Source organism: Rhinolophus sinicus, linkage group LG02 (genome assembly GCF_036562045.2).
Source record: "Rhinolophus sinicus isolate RSC01 linkage group LG02, ASM3656204v1, whole genome shotgun sequence".
NCBI lineage: Eukaryota > Metazoa > Chordata > Mammalia > Chiroptera > Rhinolophidae > Rhinolophus > Rhinolophus sinicus.
In genome coordinates this window covers 187461667-187484683 of record NC_133752.1, presented here as the reverse complement: position 1 = coordinate 187484683, position 23017 = coordinate 187461667, and the positions used below count along the sequence as shown (strand labels likewise).

Below are 23017 nucleotides of genomic sequence, written 5' to 3'. Positions count from 1 at the left end.
ACAAAGGTCGATCTCTACCTTAAATGAGCCTGTCTGTTATTGTCTTTTTGCATCTAAGATAACGTACCCTTGGAATGTCAGAGTGATCCCTTTTTCTGGACCCCTCAGGGCATAACCCACAGCAGCAGCACACAAAACCACAGAACCCCTCATTGCTATATTGTTCCCCGAATACCATCTCTACGTGCTGTAAAATGCTATTAACTATCCTATACCCACCAATGTAAAAGTATCTGTCCATTTTACGTTTTATCCAATCCCAGAGATTTCCTCACTTTGCTTTCTCCTGCCCCCTTAATCCACCACAAATGGATTTCATATAACCCTCCTTACATCTCCTCCTTTGATTCTAATGCATAAAATAAACTGCAAAACTGTCATTCTCCGGAGCATTTTCTTAATCCGTTGAGATTTTGCTTCCCGGCAATTGTCGTCAGTTTGGCTCAAATAAACTTCTTAAACTTCTCTCTGCAGGTTTGGAGGTTTCTTACGTTGACACACCCCTGGAAGCACAAGGGAAGGGCAGCTGGACCTCCCTGGACCTCACCCCACAGTCTGAAAAGGCTTCGTTCTATGGCCCCGGGAACCTCTTCTAAGTAGCTACTGACCTGGGTGCAGTTTAACATCTGAGTGAGGATTTGTGAATAAACTACACCCATCTCAGGCCTGCAAACCGCATGAGTGCAGGAATCATGTCTAGTTCTGCTCTCAGGCCCCACCCTCAAAGTCAGCAAAGAAAAGGCTGCACGGAGCTGAGAAGGGAACAGCTGTGCCCGCTCCCCAATACTAGAAATTCTCTGAGGCATGAAGAGAGAAGAGGTAACATGTCTACATGCTTCTGACCCCCAGGATGGTACTGCAAGTGGGGATTAGGAAAAAACAATGACACCTGCCACTCGAAAAATCCAGTTGATCCAAGCAACTTCCACCTCCGAGGCCAGCATTGTTTTTTTGTTTTGTAAATATTTCTTTTGGGAGGGGAACAGAACTTTATTGGGGAACAGTGTGTACTTCCACGACTTTTTCCCAAGTCAAGTTATCCTTTCAATCTTAGTTGTGGAGGGCGCAGCTCAGCTCCAGGTCCAGTTGCCGTTGTTAGTTGCAGGGGGCGCAGCCCACCATCCCTTGCGGGAGTCGAACCGGCAACCTTGGCGTTCCAACCAACTGAGCCATCTGGCACTGGCCCATGTGGGAATCGAACAGGCAGCCTTTCGCATTAGGAGCACGGAGCTCCAACCTCCTGAGCCACTGGGCCGGCCCCATCAAGCTGCGTCTCTGGTTTGCGTTCAGATGGCAATGCACTGGGGGAACTGCTGATTTGATTCTGCGTTGAGCACACCTGATCTTCACAGTAATTACTTTCACTGGCTCAGCCACAAGCTAATGGGGACCTCCACATGCTTCCAGACTAGCATGTCTTTTACTGCGAGATGGAGAGTAAAACCAGAGATATCACAGCCAGTCGTAAATTAATCTCCAAAACTGCTCTCAACAGGCAGCCTCTCACCTCCCACTCTGCCTCCCAGGAGCAATCTGGTTTGGAGGAGACAATACATCACAACAGACAGATGGGCTAAGAATCCAGAAACCTGGAATACTGGTTCCAGCTCTTCTGTGTCACCTTGGGCAAGCCTGTGTCTCACTCTGGGCCTCAGTTTTCCCATCTGTAAAATGTGAAAGTTGAACCAAAGGCTCCCTAAGGATGAGGCGTGACATGGGTGGGACAAGGAAGAATTTGAAGTCCCCCCGCCTTCAGCTGAAATCCCACTCTGCCATTTATTCTTAGTGACTATGGGCAAGTTACTAAATGTCTCACTGCCTCAGATTCTTCTTGTGTAAGATGGGGGTGATAACACCTAATTGGCCTTTCCATATTCACCCTTCCCTTCCTTCATGTCTGCTCTCCACATGGCAGCTTACAACGAGCTTTCTAAGAACACAAATCTGATCATAGAATCTCTCTCCTGAAAGCCCTTCAACGCCTCTCCTGTGTCCTGGGGAAAAGAGAAGCTCTTACTGTGGCACATGTTTGTACCAACTCTACGCAGCTCCCCTCACTTCATTCTCCCATTGCAACCACACTGGCAGCTCTCCTTCTCATTATGCTCCTTTCTGCCCCAGGTCCTTTGCACTTGCTGTTGCATTCATGGAGTACTCTTCTACCTTTCCAACCAAACGAGCCATGCTTCAATCTCACTCAAGCCGCACTTCTTTAGCAAAGCCTTCCCTTTCTCCCAATACATCAGGAGCCTCAGTAAAGACTCTTAGAGCCCCATGCATCTCTCCTTTGCAGCAACTGGCACAGTTGTAAATTTATATCTGCATGATTATTTGATAAAAATAATAATGAAGTCCACTACAGGCCTGCAAGCTCCACGAGCGCAGGGACCGTGTTGCTTAATATCTAATACAATGCCCATAAAAAAAGGTCATAATGAATATAATAAAATCCAATAATGCCAACATTTATTAAGCAATTTCTATGTCAGGTACTTCCCCCAACAGCCCTAAGAATTAAGTTTTCCTATTATTTTCATTTAACAAAGGGGAAGACTGAGTCACAGAATGGTTAGGTAACTTGTCCAAAGCTGGGTTTTACACAGCTAATAAATGGTCAAACCCTGGAAGTCTGGTGTCTGGCAGACTAGTTAAAGCCTGACACTCAATAAATGAAGCAGGGAGCAGATCTTGAAGCAAAGAGCTGGCACTTCTTAAGCACTCGTTAATAAAAATAATTGCTACCAGACATTGAATATTTATGATGTGTACAGTTCTACTCTAAGGGTTTTTACATGAATTAACTCATCTCATTCTCCCAATGAGCCTAGGAGAGAGTACTACCACTTTCCTCACTTAACAGATGAGGAAACTGGGACTCAGAAAGATTAACTTGCCCTAGGTTACCTGGTTTATAGGTGGTGAAGCCAGAATTTGAACCTTGGTCCACATAACTCCAGAGTCTGGGAAAACCCAGCTCTGTGATTCACAGGGAGGACCAGGGCAAATCCCCCACCATACTACGGATTTCTGCATTAGTTCTTGTGAGAAGGCCCGTGCTTATTCTGGCACTGAGCCTATCTAGCTATGAACAGAGCTGTACCCTGGAGACCATAAAGCCACCCACTGCCCTGGGGCCTCAGCTGAGGCGGCTACATGGCAACCTCATGGCCAGCTGGGCAGTGAGTCACGGGGCAGCCAGGGAAAGGGAAGTTGGTGGGAATTAAAAATGTAACCACATTACATTCATTAGACACAAAGACAGTCCTTGACCGTGACCACCAGCACCAAGGCAAGCCCTGCCCTCTACCCCACACACACTTTGGGCTGCACTGGCGTCCTTCTGGGCTCCTCTCAGGGGCTCCTCTGAACCCAATTTCACCACTGTGCGTAGCCATCCAGAATGCAGGTTCTGGAGCCCAAATCCCAACTCTACCCCTTAGTAGCAATGGTCTCTCAAACCAGTCACTGACCTTTCTGAGATTCCCCCTGTAAAATGGGGATAAGAAACACCCGCTTCACAAAAACAGGGCGCAGACTGAATGAGGTACTGTGTGTGAAAAACCTAGCACAGTACCTGGCTTAGCAGCTGTCAGTCCTCCTATGGATAAAACACAGGGGATGGCGGAGGGGAGGAGACAGGTGCACAGTACAATTTGCCTGGAGCACCCACTCTTTCAGAGTCCTATTTACCCATGCCTGAGAGCTTCACACTGGGTCACCCCACTTCCAGAATACGATAACAGTTGTTACATGTGTACCATGTGTGAGACACTGGGAAAAACACTTTGCACCCACTACATTTTTCATATATATAAACACTCTATAAGGCAGTTCAGAGACGGCTGTCTGCATTCAAATCTGACCCAAACACTTGCTAATCATGTCACCTTTGGCCAATTGTTTAAATGTTTTGTTCCTTGACTTCCTAATTTATAAAATGGGAATAATCAGAATAGCATCTGTTTCATAAATTGCGCTTAGGATTCAAATAATATGTGGTGGCAGAGGTATCTAGCACTCTACCAAAAATGTCTGCCCCTCCAATAGTGTAGAGTTGTGGCTGGCAGTGGCCATCCTGCCAGTGCCCATAATCTCCAGCCCCTTCGTATCTAGTTGAGGCCATATGACTAGGTTCTGGTCATTGGAATGTAGAAGAAATTAATAACACCACATCCAAGACTGTCCTATAAAAATGTCCCAATCCTCTACACTCCTGTCTCCCCCAATCAGGGAAGTTCCTGGGAGTCACATGACCAGATGGCAGCACCCGATCAACTGCCACGGAACAGAGTACTTCCCTCCCCTGACCTCAACTGGACTCAACCTGAATGAGAAAACAAATTGTACTGTGTTCAGCCCTAAGATGTTAGGGTTTATCTGACAGAAGAGTTAGCATTACCCTAACTAATAAAGTAATTGGTACCACACATAAGTGGGGTGCGTAAATATGCAACATTGGCTTACAAGTCAGATAGCAGGTTATGACATTAGAGACTGCAAAACTGGAGATCCCTGTTATGCAGCAGGAAAATGTTTGGTTAAACTATCATCTATGAAAACTTAGAAGGCAGAACTCATACCTACTGAGCTTGGAGGCTCTAAAGAGGTTTGAAAAAATAATGGTAATCGAGTTTGCTGATTGTTTCTGGCTGTGTTTAGCATGGTATTAGGAAAAGAGGAACTCAGGCATGAATTAGCCAGTTTGCAAGTAAAATTGGAAAGGAATAGTGGAGAGGTGAAAAAGACAACTATTTCTAGACCTCAAACAATCAGAGAAGAGACGGAGAAGATGGTTAAGTGAAAGATCAGATCACAGGTATAAACTTCCACGAGAGCCCGATGGCCTCAAGGTAGCTGCCATGAAATTGAAAAAGAGGCATGGGGTTAAGAAAGCAACAAAAATACTCCAGGCTTCAGAATGAGGTCTCAGCAGTAACTTTGGGTGTGGCTACTGGCACAGCAGACATCAGAGATGAAGATCTTAAGTTGTTGAAAGAACTGCATTGGCAAAATCTGTAAGCCTGGATTTTTAAACAATTCTTGAGCCCCTAAAAGTCCCGAGTGCAGGAACTAGGTTACAAAAGATTTAGCACCTGAAGGAGACCATACTGCCTAAGGTCCACTTCAGGTGTGGCCAAGAAGAATAATGGACAAAGAAAACCCTCCCACGGGGCAGAGCCAAGGAGAGTGAAACAGGAAATTTCTCACAGAGGGCTTAAGCAAGGAACCTCACCCACTTCCAGGGCAGGACCACACAGTGCCTGCATGGCAAGATTTCGTCACTGTTAAGTTATGTGTCTTCCACTACTGCCTTTTCCTAATGGGTTGGGGGACGTGGAGTGACAGATAAGATGTCTCTTTTGGCTCGGGGGGTCCCTGGACCGTGAGTAGCCACACTCAATCCAATAGTTAGGACAGAGATCCACCAAAGATCCTGAACTAGAAATTGGGAGCCGTGACTGGACAGAACATGAGTTTTCTCCCTTGTGGAAAGAGAAACATGTTTTATGTGTGAGAAGGTTGCACGCAGATGTTTGGTGGCCAGGGGCCAATGACACATCTGGCCAATGACATTTGGGCACAAGTGAGGTGGTCCCTTGCAGGCTGAGCTCATAACACCTTTTTTATGGTCCTCCACACTCTCCTTCTTCCTCTATTGGCTGGATGAATGTCCAAGGAAGGCCCTGAAGGCCACATGTTGACCATAAAGACGGCAAAAATCTTGTTACCTAAATGACCCTCCTGCCTCCTCCCACTCTTCCCTTCTCCCAATCTGACTTTAGTAAGAAATGCCCTTCTGTTGTATTAAGCTCCTGAGATATAGGGGTTGTCTTTTGTAATAGCCAATGTAACTGTAATGATTATAATACAGAGAGCTTTTAAAGCAGTACCTGGTACATACATGTAATAAACCCGACACAAGTATAACTATTATTATTACAATACCCATTTTACAGATAGGAAAACTGCAAGTTATGGTGTATCTGACTCCAAAGTTTATTACTATTTTATATTCACCTCCCAGTAGATGATAATCAGACCTATTTTATTGGTGCCTGGCTCAAGGTCACAAATAGCAGACCCAGAATTAGAGGCTTTCATCCTATTCAGAGACCATCAGCAACCTCATCCTTGACCCCAGGTCTCCAGGTTGGTCCCCCATTGTTTTATTTTGTTGTTATTTTTATTTTATGTTTCAGGAAACACCCTACTTGCAAATGCCCCAGCTCTGAACTGGCAAGTCTGTGTAGAAAACCAAATAACCCTCCACTAACCCAAATTCCAAGTTTTAATTTACACTGAGCTAGTTAATTAAAAACGTGCTCTGTGAGCCACAGACACTCCTGCGGCTAGCTCAGGAGATAGCTTTTGCTGTTCTTTATAAGAAGCAAGGTTTCTTCTGTGACATTTTTGTTCATCACGGCGATGATGTACCATAGAACAGCACAGCCAGTTCGAGAACAGGAAAACTACCCAGTAAGCATTCAGTGCAGAATCAGAATCTATGGGGCACCCATCGTGCCCGTGTTGGTGAGACCAGGGCTCATGTTAATTAATGTTTATAAAGTGATTGGGGATCCCTGAAATGAAAGAGACTATTCAAAATCCCCAAAGCGTTATTATTATCAGCAGCCAGAATAATCCGCTTTTTAAGGAAGCCATTATTATGGCGTGCCTACTACCGTGTTTCCCTGAAAATAAGACCTAGCCGGACCATCAGCTCTAATGCATCTTCTGGCGCAAAAATTAATATAAGACCCGGTCTTACTTTAATATAATACAAGACTGGGTGTAATATAATGTAATGTAATATAGTATAATATAATACTGGGTATGATATAATATAATAGAGTTGATGGTCTGGCTAGGTCTTATTTTCCAGGAAACACGGTACCATGCGGCAGGCGTTTTCACATACTTGATCTGACTTAATCCTTTCAATCGCCCTATGTGGTAGGTTCGGATTTCTTCCTTTTTTATGTCTTTTGTTTTGTTTTGTTTTTGTTTTTGATAATCTTCACTGTACAGATGAGAAAACCAAATTCAGCAAAATTAAGTCATTTGCTAGAAAGCGTCAGAGCCAAAATTCAAGGATAGATCTTTCTTCGTGTCAAGTCCTCTCCCTTTCATCACACCACGCTGCCTCTTCCACTCTTCCCTTCAAATTCTTTCTGCATTTAAAACAAAATTTCATTCACGGATGCCTAGGGCTGTCCTTTTTTTGTATGTCTTTATTTACCGAAGTATATTTTGCAATACAGTGAAACACACATATCTAAATTTTACAATGCAATGCTTTTGACAAATGCACATGCCTCTGAACCCACACCCCCATACAATTCTGCACCCTGCTAGCTCCATCCACACTGAACACATGGGGATGAGTTAATCCAGATGAGACAGTGATAAGAGGTACCACTGTGTCTGGATTATCATAACTAACGGCACCATTTTAGCCCCTGTCCTGTGTCAGGCACTAGACTGTAATCCTTATACACATGATCTAATTTAATCCTCGTAAGTATTACCTCAGTTTTACAGCTGAGGAAACTGGGACTCAGAGAGGTTAGGTAGCATACCTAAGAATACACAGCTAGAAAATGGTAGCCTTGAAAGTCAAATCCAAGGGGTCTGACTTTAGAGGCCTTTATAGATGTTGGTTACAGATGTTGATGGGTGAATTTTAAATCCCAAAGATTTAACGGGGGCCAGTTATTTTCCAACAACAAACAACAAACAACACTCAGCGTCTACAAAGTGTTAGGTGCTGTGCTGAGTGATATGGAAGGAAATATAAAGATGAATAAGATACAAGCTTGCACTGGAGGCACCACAGTGATGGGGAAACACTTAAAACAAGGTCAGGGTCAGGATTCCCAAGGAATGGGAAAGGACTGTGTGTAAGGCCCAGGTTTGGGGAATGGGGGAGAGCTGCATCAAGTAAGTCCTCACGGATATGCCAGAAAGATCCTTCTTGAGCCAAGTCTTCAAGGATGAGTGGGAACTGGTCAGTTCTGAGGGGGTTTAAGGTAAAATGACTAACACATACACCAGCATGGTGAAGCACTTCTGTCTGCCCTTTAGTTAGCTTCAGCAAAATCAATCAAGCCACATTTTAAAAGCCCACAGAAATGTAACACTCACTGGAGTCCCCAGATCTTCAAAACAGCTAAAAATCAACATAAGAAGAAAACGAGCTCTGAAGAATCAATCACCACAAAGTGCATGCCTGAAGCCCATGCCTGTGATTTCTGAGAGCCACCAAGCTCTTGCTTAGAGCCAATTTATCTTTTATTCTCTGAGTTGAGTCCCATGTGACTGGTTTCATGATTCCTCAGGCCTTGGCAGCACATTGGAAGGGTGGACAGGCACAGAGATGGCAGTAAGAAGGAGCGACCAAGGTAGAAAGACGTGAAAAGATGATTCAAGAAACTCAAAAATCCATAGTTTCTTTCAGGCCATCATTGGGCAATACAGTACAATAGTTTGCTCAACTCAACAGGCATCTAATAAGCTCCATCTCGGTACCAGATCCTCTCTTAGGCTTGCCAGAGCACGTGAAAACATGAACTTGGTATCGCCCAGTTCAGTTTGGTAGAACAAAAGGTGTATAAATTGGGACAGAAGAATGTCAGGCTGTGAGGGGCCTCTGTTCAACTGCGTAGGAAATGAAGGGCAGGGAGGGTGGCCTGAAGGCAGGCAACTCATCTGTCATTAAAGAGCAAGACACTTAAGCAACATTCTTGTGCCTCAGTTTCCTCTTTGTATAATGGCGGTAATAGTGCCTTTTCAAGTGAATGTTGAAGATGAAATGGGTCAACATACAGAGTACTGTTGGCTGTGTGTTAGTTGTTATTGCCTCTGTACCTCAGGAATCCCTCAGTCATTAGATTTAGTAACTGCTCAATAAATATTGCTGAACAAATGCATTCACAAATGAATGAATAAGGGCTGCTACTGAGTTAAAGGGGAAAAAAATCGATTATGCAAGGCATGGGCGCCTTCATATGGATTGCAGATCAGAAAGACTGCCATGCAAAATAGTTTAAGAAATAGGTTTGATGTATAATGTATGTTTCGGATACCTAAGAAATTAATCGCTCATTCCTTAAATCTTCCGCATAGATGACCTGCCATTTTAAACAAGCCCAAGGAAAAGAGATGAAGAGATCACAATGAAATGATAGTATATCTCATACTAAGCGATGGCTTAAGGGGCCCTGAAGCCCAGAAGTTAAGATCTGTGGTGTGGGAAGCGCTGTGATGGCAGCAAACCCCAAGCACCACACACTCACCCTGCCCAAAACCAACACTGTGGGCTTTTCCTTCCTTCCATTATACTTACTCCAAAAAGGATAAACACCAACACTGTCTTTAAAAGATGTTCAAGATCATAAAAGTAAAACCAACTTGAAAAAATATAGAGGCTCCTAACATAAACAGACTGAGCTAGGAGAGGACCTGGGGTGTCTGGCAGATCTCCATTCTTCTTTTACAGATGAGACAGAGGCCCAGAGAAGGAAAGCAAGTCACCCCAAATCATAGTAACTCCAAGAGAATGGCAAAGACAAAGGTAGAGCGGGATGCTCAGATTCCCAAACTGGAGCTCCCTAAGGGGATTGCTCCCACTTCCCAAAGGAAACATTGAGGGAAAAATTAGAGGAGGTTCCAGCCCCAGGAGAGGTGAGGGTTGGAGTGGAGGGGGGGGCGGGGGAGAGGGGAGTAGTAAGGAGTACAGGAGGGTTGTAATGGAGGAGGTAAGAACAAGGGCGGTGGGCACAGACAATGGGAAGAAAATTAAGCCCCTCTGTACTTTTCGTGGGACGTAGGGTTCCAAACAAGGAAAAATCCAGTCCAAAGCTGACAGTTCCTGCAGGTGTATCCAACCCCTTCTAAAGAAGCATACACAAAGACCAATGTCTTCTCCCAGGTGTTTCCATCTTGGTCAGAATTTTTCACTTTGTTGCGGGGTAGAGAGGAGGGAACCTTACAGATACCTTCTCTTTAGGGGGTTGCACTCCCGACTGGCAGCAGAGGGGGAAGGGCTCTGGCCAAGAAATCACGAATAGTCTTGGGGATCAACGCGGAAGTCGCGATCCCGCCCCTACACACACACACACACACACACACACCCGCTTTGCTCCTTCCTTCCCCTCCCCCAACTATGATCAAAGCCAGGTGAAGGGACTGAGAGCTGGAGGATGGGTTTCCAAAGGGCTTCTACTGGAGGGGCGCTCCTGGCGCGCCAGCTCGCTCCTGCGCGCACTCACAAGCACATTTAACATACACACGCACTGCCGCACACACACTCACGCGCACACTCCCATGCACAGACTTGGCATCCCCAGAGGCCGGGCCGCGCCCGCCGCATCTCTCCTTCAGCCCCCGGGTAACCGACAGGCAGCAACATGAATGAAATCTGCCCAGAAAGACTGCATTTCAGCTCCCACCACGCAACCTCCGGCCAAACCGCTGAATATGTAACAAAAGTTTTATTTCGCTTTTAGAGTCTCCAGTTACGCTTCTACCATTTCCTGTGGAAAATTGAAGCTTTGAAGTGTCTAGCTCCGGCTTTCTCAGACAGGCAGGACGGCCAGCTCAAGCTCTCGAAAATAAGAGCCCCGGCCCCACCCCCTCCGCCGCCAGAACTGCAGGTTCAAACCCAACCAACTCCTGCCTCCAAAACTGGGGGATGCGGGAGGAATGACAGAATCTGCTGGAAACGACGCCCTGACAACCCCCTCCAGAACCCCACCGCACTCCCCTCCTGCCCGGGTTCCCAGTGGCGCTCCTTAAGCTAAGTGGGTTGTCACTTAACTGCATCTCCCTACCACAGGGCACTAACAGCGGCGAAAGCTGGGACCGCGAAATTGGGGAGTGGGGCTGTCCACTGTGCAGCACCCCCCAGCTGTTCGCTCTGGCCCTCAAAAACTGCCCGGGAAAAACTTGGGAACTATAAGTATTTCCGCCCCACAGACACACACACCTCTCCCCTACTATTTCTAGACCCATAGAGCTCTTAAACGTTCTACCCTTAGCGCCGCGGGGCCTCTCCACCCGCGTGCTGACAGTATCCCCGAGGGGGCGGGGAAGTGAGCGAACTGGGCTGCAGAGGGAGGAATGCGCCTCCTTGCGAATTCCAGGAAGCCAAATTCGCGCGCCTGGGAAGTTGGCATCTTCAAGGTCAAAAAACAAGGCTCTGACTGAAGTATGTACTAGGCGCAAAGGACCGCAAACCTGCCCCCCAAATGGGTGCTGGATTCTTCCCACAGCCTATGGGAGGCAGCCGCAGTCTCCTCTCACAGTGGGGAAGGAACGGCGCGCTCTTGGACTTGGGACCTTAGGAGCCTCGCAAAGTACGCGGATCCAGAGTACGCGAGGAAACGGGCGGGTTTCCGGCGGCGTCCAGCTCGGTGGTCCCCTATGATGCTACGGACAGCAGCTGGTGGCCAGAGCCATACAGAAGGGGGGCACGAGGCAAACTTGCGACCAGAGTTGGCCGGGTTGGGAGGGAGGGGGCGGCACCCGCGCGGCCACTTACCGCTGGCGTTCTTCCCGCAGATGAGGTGCTGGTAGGGCTGCAGGAGCCCCCAGATCTCTGAATCATTGTTGACAGTGTGCTCCAGCGTCTCCACCGTAAACTTGGGCGCCTCGTGGAGCGCGTGGTGGTGATGATGATGGTGGTTGGCAGCGGCGGTCGGCGGGGCTGCGGCGGCGGCGGCGGTGGCAGCGGCGGCCGGCGGGGCGCAACAGCTGCTGCCCCCGCTGGCGCTGCTGGCTGCGCTGCAGGCGCCGCCGCTCGCCGCTCCCGCTCCGGGCGCCTCCCGCTCCTTATCCGCCGCGGGGGCAGCGCTGGGGCCCGAGCCCGGGCCTGGGCCGGAGCTGGAGCCCGAGCCGGGGCCGCTGCAGCTCCGGGGCAGCCCGGAGGCCACGACCCGCGCGTAGATGTCCCGGAAAAGGCTTTCCATGCAGGCGGTCAGGTAGATGGCGGCGTGCTCGTGGATGCGCAGCGCCACGCGGCTGTCCACCATCCAGCGGTACACGCGGCCCACAGAGAAGGTGAGGCCGCAGCGCGCCGACTTGCCGCGGCCCAGGCGGTCACCACCCGCACTGCTCATGTTGTAGAGGGACAGCGCGGCCAGCGCGGCAGCCGTGCAGTGCGCCGCCAGGCCCCAGGACAGGACGATCTCCATGGCGCTCTGGATCTCGTACTTGGTGCACTTAGCGAAGCGCAGGCTCAGGCGCTGCGCCTCTTTGGCGATGCGTACCAGCGCCCGGCTCACCAGCGTCGACAGCTTGGCCAGCGCGTCTTTGGGCAGGCCGCCGGGGGCCGCCGGGCCTGCCCGGGGATCCCGCGAGCGCAGCAACAGTGCCTCCAGCTCCTGGAGGGTCCAGGGGACTTCGTCGAGGTCCGGCAGCAGCCGCGAGCAGTGCTGGCCGGCGCAGTCCAGCCCCTCGGAGTCCTCCACCAGGGCAGTGTTGACGGTGTCAAAGCTGTTGTGCCGGCTGTGCATGGAGTCAGCTAGAGGCGGCCAGCAGCTCCCGCCATACGGGGACGCCGGGTGCGAGTCGGAACAGCACAGGGACAAGTTGGACGAGCGCACCGAGTCCGCCGCGCCACCATAACCCGAGTCCAGCGTCAGATCCTCCAGTGTCCGTACCACGGGCTTCTTACCTCTCCTGGCCATCGCTGCGCCACTTCATGCTGCGGCCGCCGGGGAGCCGAGAAGGAACAGCGAGGAGCAGCGGGCGCAGGGGCGCGGGGAGAGCCGAGTCTGCGCCGCCTCAGCTCACTTTTTCACCAGCCGCTACTACCAAGTGGTACTACTTTCGGCTGCCTCCCCAAGCCACCGCCTCCCCAATACACAGAGCAGACCAAGGAGTCATCTTCCAGAGCGCGGGTCGGAGCTGGGGCGCACTGAGTAGCGAGCCAGGCCGGGAGTGAAGCTCACGCCGGAACTCGCTCCTCTCTTCCAAAATAAAAATATGAAGTGTCTAACCCGCTCCTCCCTGGGCCTGGCTGGGCGCAGAAGCCGCCGGCCGCCGGCCTCGGGCTTCCAAGGACGGAAATCGACTCTGATGCCGCCGCTGCAGCAGCCGCTCGGCCGGCTCCCGGCTCCCGGCTCCCGGCTCCCGGCTCCCTGCTCCCTGCTCCCCGCCCCGCTCAGCGCCCGCCCACCCCGCACTGAAGCGCAGCAGCGATCGCCGGGGCTGCAAACCTAGCCAAACCCCGCAAACCCCAGCAGCCAGTGGGGCGGGCGTATGTAAAGCAGGACCGGAAGAAAGCCAATGGGATCTGAGTATGCTAATTACTCCCCCCTTTTTCCCTCCCCCCCGCCTCAATTCCACGCATCCCCGCCCCTCACACACGCCCCCGGACTTGATCCAGGCTGCAGGAAGTGAGGAGAGGTGGCCTGGGAATCAGGGGCCCTTTGGAAGCGTGGAGACGCCTTTACTGCCCCCTTGCTGCTGTCCCTGACCCTGAGACGCCTGGCTTTGGTGCCAGAACTGAAAGGTGGTAGGTTGGGCGGGCAGGTGATTCCCCCACCCACTCACCGAGGTTTGCTCCCCCTAGCTTTTTACAAAAGTGTCTGCCTGGGGTCGCTCTCTGCCCCCGCGTTTCGGATTTCACTACCTTTTCTCTTTAATACACGAAACATGTTTTTCCTCTCTCTCACCCCTCCCCCGCCTTCGGGTTCCAAACCAATTAATGCCGCCCTCTTTCAGCCCCGGTTTCCCCAGTGTGGAGGGAAATGAGAAACCAGACCAGCTGAGGGGCGAGAGCGATGAACACCACTGGAAGGCCGAATCTCACTCAGGATAGGCGCCTGCCACCAGGGCATATTAACTAGGTTTCCTTTAGTAGCCAGGAGGACCCTGCGCCCATCCTTCAAAGCCCTGGGGGGTGCACTGGAGGGAAAGCTCATGTCCCACTTAGCCGTCCTGGCGGGTCTGGTTCCAGACAGCTTAGCCTTAAAAAGGATAAATTTGCACAGAGAGTAATATTCTTTTTTGACTACAGAAAGATAAAACATATGCATAACTTGGTTGCGTTTATGTCAAATGGCCTCCCATTTGTCTCCACCCACCAGGGCAGAAACCTGTATCTTTTTCACCTGGGGCTCCCCAGCTCTCACACAATGTCTCTTCCTCTGGCTGGCTAGAATTTTCAGCTTAGAAGTGCCCTCCTGTAGGAAGGTAGCCCAGATCCCTCAGTACTGGCTTGGGTCCTTGGCTCACCTTCTGAGCCTGTTTATTTCTGGGCCCTTGTAACACTAGGTTTTTTCAGTCTGATATTTGTTGCAAATGGGTGAATGAAGGAAGGAAGGACATGCTTCTGAACTGTTGGTTTGAATGTCCAACAATAGACTTTCTCAGATAACCCAGTAGATTGATGTTTCTCATATCTGTCAATCCAAATCCACCATCACCTGTTCCATTCACCACAATGAACCAACTAACTAGAGCTTGAAATTGAAAACCACCCATCCCTTCACATCAGTAAACCACCCTCACGCTGTAGCTACCATTCTAATACACATCTTTATTGTCTTTCACTTTGACTAGTATAACTTCCTACCAACTGGTCTCCTCTCCTGCCTCTTCTTTCTCCAAACCATGCAGTCCAAGGACCTTCCAAAGGCCCAGTTCTGATCTTGTCATTCCTCTAGAAAAAAATTCAAAGGCTCCCTGTTGCCTTCCAGATAAATCAAGTTTGCACTGACTGGCTGGTCTTCAGTGATCTCTTCACTCTGTTCCCAGCTTTCCATAAGATTCCAAACCTTTAGAAGGGATTGTGATGGTTCATCTTCTGTGTAAACTTGAGTGCGCCACAGGTGCCCAGTTTGAACATTGTTTCTGGGTATGTCTTGTAAGGATTTTTCCAGATGAGACTAGCATATGTATATATCTGGTTCTCTGGAAACCCAACTAATACAGGAATATATGGTCTTTAATGACCTGAACTCTGCCTTCCTCTCTAGCCTCTCTATCATCACTCAAGTCTCCCTAACATATATTCACTCATGTAGACACACTGACACAGGTATATTCGGACATCTACATAGATATACACACACAAACATACCCTGCACTGTCTCCATACCGAAATCACTTGCTGGTTTTCCAAGTTACCGTGTTGTCCCTTGCATCTGATACGCCTTTGCAGACACTATTCCCTTTGCTCAAGACACTTGTCGTCTTCTTCTCCACCTGGCAAACCTCTCTCCCTCTAAGACTTAGCTCCCAGATTACCACCACTGCTGCCTGCTCTTCACCCAGCTCAGACCTGGGAAGGAGTCTATCTGTGATGCTTGGGGTTTGTTCCCAGGGCCTTGACTCTTCTCCTCTGCTGTTTCCCTGTGATCTCATCCACTTGTATGCCTTCAGTTACCACCTATGTGTTGATTGCATGAGTGATGACCACTCAGGAGAGTGCAGGCAGCAAAAGAACCCCAGGGAAAGCCTGGTGCGTAGGGGGAAAAAAGAGACTGAAAGCAGTGAGCTTAATATTGATTTATTTTCTTCTGAGGTACCAGGTCGACTTGGGTTCCAGTACTGCCTCTGCCAGTTTTCCAATCAATGTACCCAGTGTTCACTCATTCAGTCTCTTTTATCCTTCCTCTTCTTGCCTTTGAAATGCACAAAATCATCACACCCATGGGAGCTTAAATGAGATTTTTCCATATACGGGCTTTAACACTGTCCCACACATAAATGTCTGTTACCGTTATCTACACTACAATAAACATTTATTTCTTAGAGAGTCAGGAAAAAAATGACAAATGTTACATATAAAATTCAACTTACGCTTTAAGACTGGGCTGAAATGCCATCCTCTGTAGGAGGTTTTTACATGTCTCAGCAGACATGCTTTTCCTTCTTATGCTATAGGTGGTATGCACATGCTTTCTCTCACCTTCCAGAAGGCACATTCCTTGAGAGCTGGGATATTTCCCCCTAACACAGTGCCAGTACGAATGAGCATGTTCCTTACTATTGTGAATAAACCCTATATCCATTTAGTTTACTAAAATAAATCATTAATGATAATGTGAAGTATCTGAGTGTGAGTGACCTCAAGACACTGAAAATAATAAACACATCAACCAAATGTTAAATATGAGCCCCATACAATTAGAAAACCCAGTGTCAGCAAAGAAGTTTGAAGAAGAAAATTTAAATAATCCAAAATTCCACCTCACAGAGATCATACCAGTAACAACTTCTTCTATTTCCTTATAGTCTTTCTAAGTTTTTCTCATCTTTTTTCTTCTACAAATATATATTTTAAGACTTGGATTCATTGTGTAAATGATTTTGCATTTTGATTTTTGTCCTCAAGAAAGTTCCTCAAACTTGATAGTATAATCATTCCCCAGGCTATTAAACACTCATCCAAAATATTCTTTTCTTGTCTGGTTACAAAATATTCCAACATATGTTTATACCTTAATTGGTGTATTTTGAGTCCCCATTTGGTTGTTCCTGTTTTCTAACTGCTGTGATAATGAGCCTCTCTATACACGAATAACTCTCTTCCTCAAAACTAGAAGTTTTATATATGTTCTCCTCTAAGAAATAAAGACAGACAATAAGCATATACTAGAGATTAAAAGATAAACAAAAAACCCAGAAATTAAATTACTGGGATTCGTTTTGCTTATCAGATTAGCAAAGATTTATAGAGTCAGTCTTGATGAATGTGTGTCACGATGAGGCATTAATTGGGCAATCTTTGGGGAGGGCAGTTTGCCAATATGTATCAAAATGTCAGTGTGCGTTCCTGTGATTTCCCAGAAATCCTATCTTCTGATATTATCCAAGGTGATCCTTATGAGTTTTTTCAAAAGTATACAGAATACTCTTGGTAATGTTGTCTTAACATAGGACTTTGGGAAACAACCTCAGTGTCTTTCAATAAGGCCTGATGAAATGAATTACAGTAATTCATATAAGGAATACAAAACGGTTACAAAAAATAATGGTGGCAATCCTTATTTCTATAATATATTGGGGTGAGCAAAGAAATTTTTGAAAATAGGTTTTGGAATTGCGCGTATGATTGCATTGATGTAAAATGTTTTATGTAGAGATAAAGCTAAATATATGTACAGGCATACCTCATTTCATTTTCCTTCACTTTATTATGCTTCATAGATACTGCATTTTTATAATTCGAAGGCAAGACCCTCCACCAGCAAAAAGGTTATGACTCGCTTTATTGCAGTAGTCTGGAACCGAACCCACAATATCTCTGAGGTGTGCCTGTATAAGTATGTAAACGTGCCTGAAATGATGGAAACAATAGCTATAACTAGTTTGTTGGATTTCTGGTGGTTTTTAAATGAGTTTTATTGATTCTAATTCTATCCCGGATGTTTTCTTCTTTTGGTTTCTGGTGATTTTTAACTTTCTTCTTTGTATGTCTGAACTTTTTATAACAAACAGGTATCATTTTTACTAGAGCCAGAAAGCTATTTTCAAAAGAAAATTAAATTATTTTCTGTCCATTATTCTGAAGGCTACCTGTCAATCAGAGTACTAATATATAACCCTTTGTCCTTCAGGATTCTAGAAACCAATCAGCAAGCATAGCAACTAAACCAACAACCAGAACCTGGACCAGCCTCTTTCAGCTGGACTCACACATGTTGGGGGCTTCATCACGCGTTTCCTACGCATCTACTGTGCGTAGCAAGGCCACTTGGGTTTGCAGCCTGCAAACTACTAGCTATGTAACACTGAGCGAGTTTCCGAGCCTCTTCCTGCCTCACCGTGCCTCTGTTCTTCATCTTTAACTACCCGCCTCAGTAGGTTGCCTGTGAGGATTAAATGAGACCATTCCAACAGTTGCCTGGCTAGCACTGTAAAGCTTACTAGTGTTGGTTACTTTTCTTACAGGTCAGGCACGGTGATATTTGTGGGGGGGCTATGGGGACTCCATCTCCCGAGCTTTTAGTCCAAAGACAGACATTAATAAGAGCTGCAAGTGCAATGTTTCCAGAAAGGGGGAAGTCCAAGGCTTACACACATGAATTCACAGTTTGTATAGGTTCCACGGCACCATTCTCTGGCAAACCCTTGCAAACATCAGCTACTTCCTAAATGCACAGTCAGTGTGAGTGAAGCTCAGCGATGATCGTTTTGCTATGTAAGTGTCTTCATGAGTGCAAGACTCTGTTACTAAGTAGAAGACTATAAATGAGGCCACCCCAATTCCAGTCTGCTCCACCTCAGAAAGGGAAGTCTGTGCCCACTTCTGAACTTTCTCCTGAAAGAAGGAATCGTAGAGTCAACATCATAGCTGGCTCATTCGCAGAGCAGATAGGTCACACAGCTCAAAGAGCTTTAACAGGTTACTTTTAAGCAAGGGGTATAATGCACCTGTCAGCATAAGCGGGCTCTCAGAGCAGATCCCAGTGTGAGTGTGACCTCACGGCAGCGATTCCTTCATGTCTGGGGGTCATGCATCCTTTGACAAACTGGTAAAACTACCAACTCTCTCCCTAAAAAAGTGCATATATGTGCGTAAACACTACTTATATACAATTGCTATACAATATCTGGGGTTCACTGACCCCCAGATTCTACCCATGGATTTCCTAATGGTCCATTAATATGATCACTGCTATATCCCTCCCATGGAATTCTAAAAGTGGAGGTACAGATCCTGTCCATTTGGAACTTCCGCTCTGAGTGAGGGGGGGTGGGGTCCAGCCAGGAAACAAAAACCACTCAAGGTATTTCAATCTGAAAGAATCTAATGCAAAGAATCAGTTACAGAGGAGATGGGAGAGTTGAGGAGCTAAATGGGGTAGGAAAGAGACAACCAGAAAAGTAGCATCAGCAAGAAGGCTCTGCCACCCCCAGGGCTGCAGGGATGGGGAGAAGATGGTGTTACCAGAGCCCAGAAGCCAAGCCACCTGACAGGATGTAGAACCACAATGGGGGCCCAGTAGGATAGGTATCTCCAGTTTGGCAGGGGCTGCCTGGCAGGGTCTGGGCTCATGGATGAGACACAACTAACTGTTGCCAAGAACACAACCTGAAGCAGACGAGGAGAGACAGAAACAACCTGGGCTCTCCTCTCCTTCTGTATCCCAATTTTCGGCCAATCCCTGTCGTGGGCCAAACACACCAAGAAGCTGGAAGGCAAAGGCGTTTGGGAAATGTAGTTTCTGTGACACAAAATGGGCAAAGCAGAGCAGGAGAAGGGCAGGTGTGGCTATGATCACAGACCAGCAAAGGACCAGTTCAGGAAGATAAGGTGATATTTCAAGACGTATCGATTATGGAGTGTGTCCCAAAGAAATGCTGCAAACTTTCAGAGGAGGAAGCTTTGATTCTGTCTTGTCTTTGTTGCCACTGTCCTTACTCCAGTGAAATCATTCAGTGTGTCCTGTTGGGACTCTTCCCAAGAGCCCCTCACTTGGTCTCCCCAGTACCATTCTCTTCCCCATCCAGACTCACTTCTCCTCTGCTGCCCGGGCCATTTTTCTAAAACAAGTCTCATGACCATCAGAGAGAAGTAGTGCAGGTCTCGGTCCAATCTCATTTGGTGCCATCTGCCCTGCTCTCCCACCTCCACACTCTCTACAAACTAATCATATTATTTGAAAGATCTTTTCAAGTCTTTATTTGTTTCTTAAATACACTGTGGGTCTTCACTAGTGCTGTTCCCTATTGAATGTTTTGTGGTTGTTGTTTTGCCTATTGGACTCCTATGTATCCTTCAAAGCCCATCTTAAATTTTACCACTTTGGTAAGAGCTACCGCACTCCTTGTGTCCTGCCCTATGGAACTAGCCTCTCTTTTTGCGCTATTTCTTTAAATGTACCTCCACTATAGCCCTTATCAATAATTATTAGCTATAATCAATATTAGCAGCTACAACAGCCCTCTGCTCTTCCCTCTGTGCAGTAGGAGTTAAGAGCATGGACTTGAGGTCGTAAAGACCCATGTTTATGCACCAGTGGCTGGCCATGTGGTTTTTAGATAAGTTTTTAACTTCTGAGTTTCCATCTATTAATTCTTTATGTGGGGAAAATCATAACCTCATAGGGTTTTAGCTACATGAGACAATGCTTATAAGTACTTAGCACAGTGGGACATGGAATGGCTCCAGTGCCTACCAGCTACTGTTATCGAATCCTAATCTCTTAACCAACAAAAAATATCATATTGTATATATTGTTTTATAAATGACTTTTTTCATGAAAATATATCACTTTTTTCTTGTCATTTTTAAAAAATTTTCCCAACGTTTTGTTTTGAAAAATTTCAAACAAAAGTTGATAGATAAAATAAACACCCATCCATCCCTAACCCCTATTCCCCATTGCTAACATTTGCTTTCTGTGTGTGTGTGTGTGTGTGTGTGTGTGTGTGTGTGTGTGTGTGTGTGATACATGTTATTTTTGTCCTGAACCATCTGAAAGTAAGTTGCAAAGATCATGACACTTCAGCATAGAGTCTACATTCTCCTACAAGGAACTGTAAGACGATTATCACACCCAAGAAATAACAGGGATATAACAACATTATCTAAAATGCCATTCATATTCCAATTGTCCCCAAGATGTCCTTTATAGTGGTTTTTCCTTATATCATCTGATGGCTACATAGAATTCTACTTAACAGATGTTCAATAATTGGTTCAATGAATCTATTATTGTTGGACATTTAGGTTCTCTTGGTATTGCACAATTGTACACAGCTCTGAAAAAACTCTTTATAGCTGTTTCTTTATATATTTGACTTCTTATTTCCTTGGGAAAAATTCATGTAATGGAATTTGGTCCAAGGCAACACAGCATTCTAAAAGCCTGATGCTGATGCTAAATTGCCCTCCAAGAAGACGGTACCAGTTATACCCACTGGTGGTGTACAAGAGTACCTGCCTCACTCCTTTGACATCACTGCTATTATTTTTGTGTTTATTAATTTAACGAGAAATCATAAAAACTTTTATATACCATTCCTGATGCACAAGGCACTGTGCCAAATGTATGATATATATGAACTGGCCTACCCCTTACAATACCCTATATCTTCCATTTTACAGATGAGGAGACTGAGGCAATGAGCGTTTCAGCAGCTTGCCCAAGTTCACACAACGAGGGAGCAGCAACTCAGGCAGCCTGAATCCAGAGACTGTGCCATGAGCTACGTGATGTTTTCACCTCTCAATAGAGTGTCTAACATTTATTTGCTCACCCCTGAAGTTGAATGTTGTTTACGTATTTGTCTTTTATATCTTTGCTTGTAAGAATTCCCTGTTTACATCATTTCCTTTTTGGGGGTGGCGGGAGAGAGATAGGTCCTAAGATGTTTGTCTTTTCCTTAATGATTTTTAAGAACTACTTATAGAATAAAACTACTCTTTCTGTGTCACATGTATTGCAGGTAATTTTCCATGGCTTGCCATTTCCCCCTCTACATTTATGTTTATTTAGCTAGCTGGCAAGCATAAAATTTTTGATTTTCGCATAAATTTGTCAAGTCTTCTGTTTAATGTTGGTAGGTTAGATAGGTCTGCCCGACTTTCAAGAGAATAAATATCATCCTCTATTTTCTGTCTTCACATTTTACTTTTAAATCTTCCGTCCATCTCATTTCTCTGCACCTTTGGCAACACCAGCGCTGCCTTATTTCTAAACCAGACCCCAAGTGCCTTCCCGCGATAGAAATGGGACATTGTTTGCTGAGATGTGTGTCCCGGGCCGTTTCCTACTTCATTACATCTGGAAATGTCACGTGAATTCCTAAGGAGCAATGCACCAAAGACAAAACAGGATTGCTATTTCGATCTATTTCATAAATGAGGTGCCTCTTCCTCCCTGCTTTCCATCTAAAATATGAAACACTTGATCCATGTTAGACGATTGAGACGAAAGCCAGCTTCCCCTGGCTTCTCTGAAGCAAGCTGTTGTGGGGAGAGCTATGGTTGTTGAGGGAAAAGCATGCCAAGAATTCATTTCAATTTGAAAGATCTTTTCAAGGCTTTATTTGTTCCAAGAGTTCTTTAAACGTTTTAAATACAGTCCGATGAAGTGCTTCAGGCACAGTTTCAATACCAATTATGTCTCCTCTCCTTGAAGACAATGCCTTGCTTCAATACACATTACTGTTTTCAGCACAGGTTTGATTTTAACATTAGCCAATCCCATTCTTTTCCTCCTTTGCTCTTTGCCCAAATGTTGTGGCTGAAACCATTACTCACAAAATGAAACAATTAGTGGATGTGATTTCCAAATATACTTCAGGAGAAATACAGCAGCCCCATAGCCCAAGCAACAATTCAGTGCTTGCAGTGCACTGGATAATCAGTCAATGTTTGCTAAGTAAATTAGTGAAAGTGAGCATGGGGTCCAGGAAAAGAAGAATGGCTAGGAAGCAAAGGGGGGCATACTCTGAGATTTTTGCAGGGGAGGTTAAGCCTTTACAATTACAACTTTAACTCATTTATTCATTTAGCTACTAGAGAATTTTCCAGTATGTGTTCCATAAAACATTAGCCCTATGAAATGCAGAGAAAAAAAAATGTTTAAAAGTTAGAGACCCATTCCCCCTCTCTTCGAGATTCATGGAAAACATTTGCATATTAAAGGTGCTGTCTATTCTTGCAGCTTAGAAACCTGTTTAAATTAATTTAAACTCCGTAAGGGCAGAAATCAGGTCTGTTGTGCTCACTAATGTGTCCCAAGAACTTCATATAGTGCTATTAGACATTTATTGAATGAATGAAAGAATGTTATAGTTATCTAAGGCTGATAAAGAATTATCCCCAAACTTAGTGGTTTAAAACGACACACGTTTTTTATATCCCAGTTTCTGTGGGACAAACATTTTTGATGCCATAGTTTCCGTGGGTCAGGAATCCAGGCCCAGCTAAGGGGGGTGCAGTCTTCAGCTCATGGGCTCATGGGCTACAATCAAGGTGTTGGCTGGGGTGCCGTCAGTCATCTCAAAATCACTTATGGCTTTTGGTAAACCTCCGGTCCTCGCTGGCTGT

General features: G+C 46.3%; 1 protein-coding gene across 4 annotated transcripts in view; it reads right to left on the bottom strand.

The window, feature by feature from the left end:
• Nucleotides 1-13231, bottom strand: part of ABTB3 (ankyrin repeat and BTB domain containing 3) — a 278504-nt gene extending 265273 nt beyond the window's left edge. For 2 of the 4 annotated variants that reach the window (XM_074326262.1, XM_074326263.1), the window contains exon 1: nucleotides 11543-13229. In XM_074326262.1, the coding sequence (XP_074182363.1) occupies nucleotides 11543-12689 (1147 nt within the window). In that variant the 5' untranslated portion in view covers nucleotides 12690-13229. Of the gene's footprint in view, nucleotides 1-11542 lie in introns of all 4 variants that reach the window. The other 2 variants (XM_074326264.1, XM_074326261.1) reach the window with 2 other exon arrangements.
• Between the last annotated feature and the right edge of the window lie 9786 nt (nucleotides 13232-23017).